Below are 11,840 nucleotides of genomic sequence, written 5' to 3'. Positions count from 1 at the left end.
CGGACCCGTTCCTCTGCATGCTGTTGTTTACTAAGACACTCTGTCATAGAAATAAACAATTCAAAAGATGTTTATTCCTTATACATAAGCGTAGAACAAAAATCGTTTAAAATGGAACCGCCGAGTACAAGCAATTCTGCTTCGTCCGGCACTGATATGAGAAACACAGGAGAAAGCCAGGAGACAGTTGTTGTTTCAGGCAATACAGCAACACTGGCTCTGTCTGACACTAGTTTAGTGTGTGTTGAATACCCAGCAGTCGTCAACAATGTGAACACAATGCTGGAAAGCATTGGAGGCGAAGTGGGAGTGTCCAAGGTGATCAGATTCTGCTTGAAATGGAGTAGATAACGTTACATGATTAAGACTGTTAATTGTTGTTACTGTATGTTGCAGAAATGTTGATTTGTAGATGACTAATGTGACTTACATTAGTCTTCAAATTGCTTATGAATGTGTAACTAATTACTGTAAAGTAATTGTTGCTATTGCGATATCTCTTTTAGTTTTTAAGTATGTAATTTAATGAATAAGTCTTGTTTAAATGCGTGAATGCAATTAAGATGCACATTTTTAAACAATTTACATTTAATTACACTTTTTTTCTCCGCAATAATAATAAATATGAGATGTATTACCATTTAAAACAATCATATTGTAATCAAATATTGCAATTTAACATGGTTGATTTCTGTTTTAATATATTTTTAAACGTAAATGTAATTCATTTTTGATTGCAAAGCTGAATTTTCAGCATCATTACTTAAGTCTTCAGCGGATTTGCTGCTCAAGAAACATTTCTTACTATTATCAATGCTGAAAAAAGTTGAGCTGCTTAATATATTTGTGGAAACCCCTTTTTAGGTTTTTTTGATGAACATAAAGTCAATAAGAAAAGCTTTTATTTGAGATTTGAGATATTTTCCACATTGTAAGTGTCTTTAATATCAATTTTGATCAATTTTAATGCATTCTGGCTGAATAAATATATTATTTCTGTAAAAGAATATTTTACTGACCTCAAACTTTTCTTGTGTGTGTATTGAGTGTTATAATGGATTGTATTTTAACCTAAGTTTTTTCTGAACAGACATATTCGGATTCTTCTAAAAGACTCGAACTCCGTTTTCGGCCGAAGGATCCGTTCTGCCATCCTGCTTATGGGAACCGCTATTCCTCCACCAACCTGCTGCTCAGAGTGCGCCGCAGAACCCGCAAAGGAAACAGTGCAGAAACCCAAATCAGCATGGAGATAGTGGGACTTATTGGAACCACGTATAAATTTCAAGGTATAAAAGTCACCTATTAGGAGAATTGTATTGTTATTTTAAAATGTTGTTGCAGGATTTGAAAGTAACACAATGAATTACACTACCAGTCAAAAGTTTTTGAACAGTAAGATTTTTAATGTTTTTAAAGTCTCTTCTGCTCACCAAGCCTGCATTTATTTGATTCAAATTACAGCGAAAGCAGTAATATTGTGAAATATTTTTACTATTTAAAATAACTGGTTTCTATTTGAATATATTTTAAAATGTAATTTATTCCTGTGATCAAAGCTGAATTTTCATGCATTGCATCATTACTTCAGTCTTCAGTGTCACATGATCCTTCAGAAATTATTCTAATATTTTTTTCAGGATTCTTTGATGAATAGAAAGATTAGCATTTATTGAAAATAAAACATTATACACTTTTTGGGGGGGATAAATATTATAAAAATTAATACTTTTATTTAACAAGGATGCTTTAACTTGATCAAAAGTGATGATAAAGACATTTATAATGTTACAAAAGATTTCTATTATAGATAAATGCTGTGCATTTCTATTCTTTAAAGAAACCTGAACGAAATTCTACTCAGCTGTTTTCAACATAATAATAAATGTTTTTGAGCTGCAAATCAGAATATTAAAATGATTTCTGAAGGATCATGTGACACTAAAGACTGGAGTAACAATGCTAAAAAAATCAGCTTTGAAATCACAGGAATAAATTACATTTTTAAATTCAAATAGAAATCAGTTATTTTAAATACTAAAAATATTTCAAAATGTTACTGTTTTTGCAGTGCTTTAGATCAAATAAATGCAGGCTTGGTGAGCAAAAGACACTTCTTTAAAAACCATTAAAATCTTACTGTTCAAAAACTTTTGACTGCTAGTGTAACTAAATATAAATATATTCTTCTAATTATATGCTACATGTATTCAGTTTTACTGATGGAACTTCAGTTTTGATTTCATGGGGTCTTAAAAGGATAATTCTGTAAAGAAGGTCATTCCGGTTTGAAATTACATAAGACTTTCTATTTTTTAGTGGACTGTCTCTTCAATAATCACACATTCTAACCTTTGATTCTTCAGGAATGGCTGACTTCCAGTACCTAGCGTCTCACAACGATCCAGATGGAAACCAGATGTCTTTATACGACAAGATAATTTTGCGCAAACCCGAGAAGAAAGAATTCTACGACAGTCCTGTGCCTCTTTTCCTTCCTCCTCCCATTTTCTCTCGACTCGATACGCCTGTGGATTATTACTATCGACCGGACGTATTACACAGGTAAACTAGAGAAGGACCTAAATTCTCAGGTCCTTCTCTAATCTAAAGCTGACTAGCTGCTATTGCACATGATTCAGAATTATGTGCTTTGGTAGTTTGGATTTGTTGATTATATTTGTTGGCTTTCCAATAAACAGCAGGGAAACAGCAATGCAGTCTGTTCTCCTAAAAGATCACATCATTGCCCCGAATCGAGCTCGCCGGCCAAACAATGCCATTTTTGTCAACTTTGATGACAAAACTATACCGTCAGAACCTTTAGAAGCTGCAGTGATGTGCTGGAAGAAGGTCTGTGTGCATCCTAATGATCTAAAGGCAGAGCAGCAACTCAGACAGGTTAGTAAAATGGATATACATGGTTTTTATGTGTTAAATCAAGCAACTTTGGGAGAACACAACATTACAGCATTTTATTTCCAATTTAAAGCAATATATATATATATATATATATATATATATATATATATATATATATATATGTGTGTGTGTGTGTGTGTGTGTGTGTGTGTGTGTGTGTGTGTGTGTGTGTGTGTGTTGTTTCAAAAGATTAACACTGTTTATACTGTTATAATAAGAAATGTTTCTTTAGCACTAAATCAGCATATTAGTATGATTTCTGAAGGATCATGTGACACTAAACTAGCATAATGACTGCTGAAAATGTAGCTTTGCATCACAGGAATAAATTACATTTAAAAAGTATATTCAAATTAAAAACAGTTATGTTAAATTGCAATAATATTTCACAATGTTTACATATCTAAGTAAATATATGCAGCCTTGGTGAGCATAAGAGACTTCTTTCAAAATCATTAAAAATTCTAAACTTTTGAATGGTCATCTGTATATATAGTTTGAGAGTGAGATTTGTTTGCATAATTCTCAATGCTTCTTGGGAGTGGGCGGTCGACGACTAGGTGAAAGGATAGAAACTGTTTGATAAGGTGTGTTTTAAAAAAGCTGTGAAAGTCATCTTGAGCAACTATTGGACAAACATGGTGTGATGTTATGGGAAAATGTCCTTGTCTTATCCTAATCCCACCTGTTCTCCAAATCTATTTCATTTGGAAATACTGAATTTGATTTTGGCCTCCGCAGCTCTTCGAGAAAAGGCCCATATGGTCTCGCAATGCAGTCAAGGCCAACATTAACATTCACCCTGAGAAAATGAAGCACCTCCTCCCTTATGTGGCGTACTACATGGTGAGTAGATTGAAAGAGAAAACTCTAGGTTTAATAAACTTTACTATGATGTGTTAAAATACTGACTTTTATCCCAGTTTATTGCACCAAAAAAGCCATTAGTGCTGCAAACACTCATTATGTGATACTATCAAATTGTTAGTATGGTCTGTTTTAGCAGAATTGGTTCAACCAAAGGTGTGAGATTGGGGTGGGACTAGCTGTTTGCCTGGTCAAGGTTTGTCTGGTTAATATGGGCTGGTTAACCCCTGCTGGTGGATTCTGTAACTACACTTTCATGTTGCCAAAAAGCGTCCGACTCCATTGACGGCTATTTAGAAGTAACCATACATTCCATGTTTGGCATAAAATAAAAAAATAAGTTTATTTGATTTGAGTTCACAGAGTCAATGTCACAAGGTAAGTTATTTGATTAGTCACTTTTTTTAAATGTTTATTTCTAGGATTAAATTACATTTTATTTCCCAGATTTTCCATGCGGACCCTACTGTATATTCCTTGTGCATCAATTTAAAAGAGGTCCTTAGAGGTCAAAAAATTATAAAAACAAAATTAATATTTTTTCCTGCTTTCACTGACATAGATATTTTTACCATCATCAGTCCTGATTATAACTACAAAAATGTATTTATTTTAAAAATTTTAACCCTTTAAATGCCAGTTTGTTTACTTAATGTCACTGTTGGTTTTTATGATTTTTTTTACATACCAATACACCCACACAATTATAATTATATCATTTCAATTTAATTCAATTCAGCAGAAGCAGAAAACCAGAAAAAGCGAGTATTTAATCTATAGATAATACCTGAGAAAATAGTGCAAATAAAAAAAAAAAAATTATACAAATTGTACAAACGTTGAATCCTTGCCAATAGAATTAAAGCCTATTAAAAAAGAAAGCATGATTTTATGCCAAAATTGCACTAAACATGCCATGTTTCAATGGGGACCTTTTTTAAGTAATTAATTTTTGTACCTAGTGTAAAATAGATTTATGAGAGTAAATGAGGGTACAATATATTACAATTTCAATATGTTTTTGCTGTTTGCTTTAACACAGCAAAAAATGATCACAAAAGCAACAGTGAAAAAGACAAAAATGTCCCTAAGGATGCACAAGGAATATCTATGGATAGTAATTACATTAATTAAAATATCATTTTATGTGTTTAGTTAACAGGGCCATGGAGGAGTTTGTGGGTCAGGTTTGGATACGATCCTCGAAAGACGGCTGAAGCAAAAATCTACCAGGTTCTAGACTTCAGGATCCGCTATGGAATGAAACATGGTGAGCGATCAACACAAACACACTCCAAATGTGATTCATTCCTGGACAAAACATGCCCAGAATGCTATTAACAGCTATCTATTAGTGTACAGAATCTGTTTTTAAATGCGAACCTGGACCACAAAACCAGTCATAGGTAGTACGGGTATATTTGCAGTAGCCAAAAATACATTGTATGGGTCAAAATGATTGTTTGTTTTTTTTATGCCACAAAAAAAAAAAAAAAAAAAATCATTAGGATATTAAGTAAAGATCATGTTCCATGAAGATATTTTGTAAATTTCTTACTGTAAATATATCAAAACTGAATTTTTGATTAGTAATATGCATTGCTAAGAACTTCATTTGGACAACTTTAAAGGCGACTTTATCAAAATTTAGATTTTTTTTGCACACTCAGATTGCAGATTTTCAAATAGTTGTATCCCATCCAAATATAGTCTATCCTTACAAACTATTAATCAAAGAAAAGCTTTGATGATGTATAAATCTCAATTTTAAAAAAAATTACACTTAGGACTGGTTTTGTGGTTCAAGGTCGCAAATATCAATACACCTAATTCCAGTGATTTTTTTTTTCTCAATAGGATTCGGTGTCAATGACATGCCAGTGAAACCCAAGAGAAGTGCTTATCATTACAGCCACCCAACCACTATCAACAGGGCAGGTACACAGATGCAAATGGTCTGGCACAAAATGTTCCCTTAAAAGTGTTAATTATATCCTTTCTATTTAGTTGTTCACGTGTGCCGCCCACTCTCTGACCTTTAGTTCTGAAATTTACCATTCAGAAGTTTGGAAGCAGTAAGATTTTTAGAATGTTTTTGAAGGAAGCTCAAAAAGTCTGCATTTATTTGATCAAAAATACAGTAAAAACAGTAATAATGTGAAATATTATTACAATATTTAAAACAAGTGTTTTCCAGCAGCCATTCCTTCAGTCTTCAGTCTCACATGATCCTTCAGCAATCATTCTAATATGCTGATTTGCTGCTCAAGAAATAACGTCCTTATTGTAACTTTTGATTAAAGTAATTAATTCCTTTAAGAAAAAAAAAGCTAACTCTAAACTTTTGAATGCATGTATAGCATAGTTGCAAACAATCAACGGTTGTTGTACGGTTGTTTCTTTGACTTTAGTTCCTCAACCTGCTAGTGTGACTGACATCACCCAGGAGAGTCCTTCATCTTCAGGACCCAAACCTGCCACAGCCAAGTACTTACTAAAGGTATTCTTAATTATTTTAAGTATTATATCACTATAAAATCCCATTTCCACCACTAAATAAAAAATAAAAAAAGGTTTTTCTCTCACAATTCTGACTGTATAATTCACAATTGTAAGTTTGTATCTCACAATTCTGAGAAAAATAGTCAGAATTGCAAGATACAAACTTGCATTTGTAAGAAAAAAGTTAGAATTGCAAGTTTTTCTCACAATTCTGACTATATAACTCGCAATGGTGAGTTTCTATCTCACAATTCTGAGAAAAAGTCAGAATTGCAAGATGCACACTCGCATTTGTCAGAAAAAGTCAGAATTGCACATTTTTCTTTCGGAATTCTGACTGTATATAACTCATAATTGTGTTTATATCATGCAATTCAGAATTTTTATTCCTCAATTGTGAGTTTATATCTCAATTCTAAGTCAAAAAAAAAAAATTCGAAATTCGAAAAAAATTCAGAATTGCACATTTTCTTACAATTCTGACTTTTTTTTCCAGAATTGCGTGATATAAACACAATTACGAATTATACAACCCCTGGCAAAAAGTATGGAATCACCACACTTAGATGTTGTTCATCCATTTTTTTCACTTCATAACAAATAAACAAATCACAGAAATGACACAAAACTATTTTTGTTTAATAATTTAACATTCTGGCTATGTGAAACATACCTCAAACAAATGAGATTAAGCTCTTTTAATTAATGGAAAATAATTTTCCATATCAAGTACAGGAAAAAAGTATGGAATCATTCAATGTTGAGGAAAAAATTATGGAATCATTAACCAAAAAACACAATTAGTACTTTGTTGCTCCTCCTCTGGCGTTTATGATGGCCTGAATTCTTTAGGGCATGGACTTCACAAATGAAAAACAATATTCTTCATCAAGCTGGCTCCAACTTTCTTGAATAGCGGTTGACAGATCCGCTTTCCCTGCCTGAAAACAGAGGATAAACAATTCTAGCACGTAATGCTAAACTTCCCTGCCTAAACAGAGGATAACCAATTCTTCCCTGCCGAAACATAGGGTAACAAAATGTTAACACGTAATGTTAATCTTCCCTGCCTGAACAGAGGATAACTTTCATCTCTAAAAGAACACCTTTAGAGGATAACTTGGTTAACTAAACCCTACAGCTGCCTGTTAACTCTTCTCTGACGGCGCAGAGGATAACTATATGTACTGGCCTTTAACGGTTCTTTTGGATAGAGTGATACTCACAACCCTTGGCACAGAAATTCAGTCAGGAGCTTTAAGTTTCCATCTGGATTCAGGTGAGGAGCTCTATCCGGGTCACGGCACCAAAACTGTTGTGAACTTTTTCTTCGAGACCAGGAGACGACTTTTGATGACTGCAGCGACGCACAGCTAGTATCTCAATAAAGAGAAACTTCTGCTTCAAAGATCTCCAAAAACGTCTCCTGGTCTCGAAGAAAAAGTTCACAACACAATGCAAACCTGTGAATTGACTGTTGAGGTAAAGATTGCCATTTCCACTGGTCTTTTACCTGACATGCAACCCCATATTAGAAATGAGTTGGATAATTTGATCGTTTTCTTCAGGCAGTCATCTTTATATATTTCATTAGAATGGCACAAGACAAAAGATCCAGCATCATCTTCTTGTCCATTGCAGATTTGTGATTCATCACTGAATATCACTTTCATCCAATCATTCACACTCCATGACTTCTTCTCTTTAGCCTACTCTAATCTTGTTTTCTTTTGTTAATGTGTTAATGCTGGTTTTCCTTTGGCCTTTCTGTATGTAAATCTCATTTCATTCAGCCGGTTTCTTACAGTTATGTCACACATATCGACTCCTGTTTCTGCCCATTTGTTCTTCATTTGTTTCGTTGTGCATTTTCTATTTTTAAGGCAGTTTGCTTAGAGTTTTCTATCTTCACGCTTTGATGTCTTCCTTGATCTGATCTCCATTTTGTTAATACTTACACCAAATTTTAGAAACAATTTCCAACTTAGACCCAACTTCTTTTGCCACACTCCATGATGGATTTCCATCTTGAAGGAGTTTTATAATCCTTTCCATCATTTCAACTGACAGCTTTCTTGTTGGGGACATGTTTCCTTACAATTAGCCAAGTTCAACAGCTTGTTAACGTCTGTGAGCACTCTCTTTGTTTTAACTGATGGCTAATTAGCATTTTAGGTATGTTTAGTTATTTTTTAGAAATACAAATTACAAGATGATTCCATATTTTTTTCCTCAACATTGAATGATTCCATATTTTTTTCCCCTACTTGATATGGAAAATAATTTTCCAGTTTGAGGTATGTTTCACATATACACAATGTTGAATTTATAAACAAAAACAGTTTTGTGTCATATCTGTGATTTGTTTATTTGCAATGAAGTAAACAAAATTAGTGAACAACAACTAAGTGTGGTGATTCCATACTTTTTGCCAGGGGTTGTACAGTTTCTTAGCAATTCTGACTTTTTCTGACACATACGAGTTTGTATCTTGCAATTCTGACTTTTTTTCTCAGAATTTTTAGATATGATTTGACAATTGCTAAAATTAAAGTCAAAATTGTGAGAGAAAAACTTGCAATTCGGACTTTTTGTCTGACAAATTTGAGTTTGTATCTCGCAATTCGGACTTTTTCTCCAAATTGAGATATGAACTCACAGTTGCTAAAATTAAAATCAAAAATTTTGAGAGAAAAACTTGCAATTCTGACTTTTTTTCTGACAAATGCGAATTTGTATCTTGCAATTTTGACTTTTTTTCTTAGAATCGAGATATAAACTCACAATTGTGAGATACACAGTCTTGCAAAAAAAACTTGCAATTCTGACTTTTTTTCTCAGAATTTTTAGATATGATTTGACAATTGCTAAAATTAAAGTCAGAATTGTGAGAGAAAAACTTGCAATTCTGACTTTTTGTCTGACAAATTTGAGTTTGTATTTCGCAATTCTGACTTTTTCTCCAAATTGAGATATGAACTCACAGTTGCTAAAATTAAAATAAAAAATTTGAGAAAAACTTGCAATTCTGACTTTTTTTCTGACAAATGTGAATTTGTATCTTGCAATTTTGACTTTTTTTCTTAGAATCGAGATAGAAAATCACAATTGTGAGATACACAGTCTTGCAAAAAAACCTTGCAATTCTGACTTTTTTCCTCAGAATTTTTAGATATGATTTGACAATTGCTAAAATTAAAGTCAGAATTGTGAGAGAAAAACTTGCAATTCTGACTTTTTTTCTGACAAATGTGAATTTGTATCTTGCAATTTTGACTTTTTTTCTTAGAATCGAGATAGAAAATCACAATTGTGAGATACACAGTCTTGCAAAAAAAAACTTGCAATTCTGACTTTTTTTCTCAGAATTGTGAGATATAAACTCACAATTGCAAAAAAAAGTCACAATTGCGAGAGAAAAACATGCAATTCTGACTTTTTTACTGACAAATTCGAGTTTGTATCTCGCAATACTGACTTTTTTCAAGTCCAATTTTGAGAGGGAAAAAAGATTGATATGTTCTCAGAATTGCGAATATATATCTCACAATTCTGACTTAACTTGAAATTGCATGCAAGATATAAACTTGAAAAGTCAGAATTTATGAGTTCTGAGAATTCTGACTTCATTTCTCAGAACTGCGAGTTTATTTCTCAGAATTCTGAGTTTATGTCTCACAATTCTGACTTTATAACTCGTAATTGCGAATTTATATCAGGCTATTGCAAGTTTATGTTCTGAATTCTGACGTCATATGTCAGGATTGCAAGATTTCTATCTCGCAATTCTGCCTTTATAACTCAAAATTACGAGTTAATATCTCAATTCTGAGAAAAGTGGCAGAAACAACTTCCATATATCACAGTGGATTTTGCCTTGAGGAACAACTAATATCTAGGAAGGGTTTGAAACCAGTTTTGTCAAATGTTCTCTCCAGGACTCGGTCTACATTTTCCGAGACGGAATGCTTCCTCCATACCGCCAGATGTTCTACCAGTTGTGTGATCTAGATGTAGAAAAGTAAGCATTTGTCTTGTCATTTCATCATTTGTTCATTCACTACATTCCTTCTGACCTCCAGCGCTTCTTTTCCCCTCATTTTAGAATAAAAAATCTCATTCATAAGAATGATGGGAACGAGGAAGTGTGTGATGAGAGAGATGGCTGGTGTGTGCCGCATACGGCTGACGAGCTCAGGAATATCATCTCTGGAATGATCCAGCAACAGGTCCGAGTCAACCGGCCAGGTAAAACGCCCAAAAATAATGCATTGTTTATTATTAAACATAAAAGCCAAATAATATTTGTAATATATATTTTTTTAATCATTGCAGCTTCATCCAGCCAAAAGCCTGTCAGAAATAGACCAAAAACAGTTGACAGCGGAGAGGAGGAAGACGAAGATGAAGATGACGATGAAGATTACAAACCCTCTGATGGGAGCGACAACGAAATGGAAACTGAGATTGCAGAATACATCTAATTCCCATTTAGTTTTATCTGTGGCACTTGTCATGCAAATATTTAGATAAAAAAACTTTGTATGCTGATAGAAATTAGTTTGACATGTTTTTTCCTGTTTGGATAATAAATGGTTTTGTCAAATAAAGTGTGAGTAAATTCTTCAAAAAAGTATCTGACACAGTAATAAGAGAAATGTTTTATGACTTATATGTTTTATGATATATATATATACAGTATGTGACAAAAGTAAGTACACCCCTCACGTTTCAGCAACCATTTTAGTATATCTTCTCAAGGGACAATACTAGAAATGAAACTTGGATATATTTTAGAGTTGTCAATGTGCAGCTTGTATAGCAGTATAGATTTATTGTCCCAACATACAGCCATTATTGTCAAAATAGCTGGCAACAAAAGTGAGTACATCCTAAGTGAACTTGTCCAAAGTGCCAATATATTGTGTTAGCACCATTGTTATCTGGCACTGGCTTAATCATCCTGGGCATGGAATTGACCAGAGCTGCACAGGTTGTTGCTGGGATCCTCTTCCACTACTTACGGAGCTGCTGGACGTTAGACACATGGTGCTTCTCTACCTTACGCTTGAGGTTGCCCCACAGGTGCTTAATAGGGTTGAGGTCTGGAGACATACTTGGCCACACCATCACCTTCACCTTCAGCTTCCTAAGCAAGGCAGTTGCCATCTTGGTGGTGTGTTTGGGATAGTTATCATGTTGGGAAAACTGCTGTTCAGCCTAGTTCCAACCAATTTTCTTGGTACTCCTCACCATTACATCGCCACACATGATGGACACCATCTGAGCCAAACAAGTTTATCTTATAGTCTCATCAGACCACAGGACATGGTTCCAGTGATTCATGCTCTTGGACAGGTTGTCTTCAGCAAACTGTTTGTGGGCTTTCCTGTGAGCCAGCTTCAGATGAGGCTTCCTTCTGGGATGACGCCTATGCAAACCGACTTGTTGCAGTGTGCGGCATATGGTCTGAGCGCTGACAAGCTAACCTTCTACTTCTGAAACCTTTAAAGCAATGCTAGCAGCACTCATGCGTCTGTTTTTTGAAG

The 11,840-nt window shown here is 34.0% G+C and overlaps 1 protein-coding gene across 2 annotated transcripts; it reads left to right on the top strand.

The window, feature by feature from the left end:
- Positions 1-12: 12 nt before the first annotated feature.
- LOC141292575 (general transcription factor 3C polypeptide 5-like) lies at positions 13-10,901 on the top strand. Of its 2 annotated transcripts, XM_073824610.1 has the most exons (11): positions 13-318; positions 1,091-1,289; positions 2,367-2,565; positions 2,703-2,901; positions 3,664-3,768; positions 4,945-5,059; positions 5,647-5,727; positions 6,201-6,289; positions 10,230-10,312; positions 10,397-10,539; positions 10,627-10,901. In XM_073824610.1, exons 1-11 carry the CDS (start codon positions 112-114, stop codon positions 10,773-10,775), a joined length of 1,569 nt encoding a protein of 522 aa, XP_073680711.1. In that variant the 5' UTR covers positions 13-111; the 3' UTR covers positions 10,776-10,901. The 2 variants fall into 2 exon arrangements, with proteins under 2 accessions (XP_073680711.1, XP_073680710.1); XM_073824609.1 differs by having other exon boundaries at positions 10,397-10,901.
- Positions 10,902-11,840: the final 939 nt, after the last annotated feature.

Source organism: Garra rufa, chromosome 19 (genome assembly GCF_049309525.1).
Source record: "Garra rufa chromosome 19, GarRuf1.0, whole genome shotgun sequence".
NCBI lineage: Eukaryota > Metazoa > Chordata > Actinopteri > Cypriniformes > Cyprinidae > Garra > Garra rufa.
Note: the sequence above shows the minus strand (reverse complement) of the source record. Positions and strands in the feature narration are given on the sequence as shown.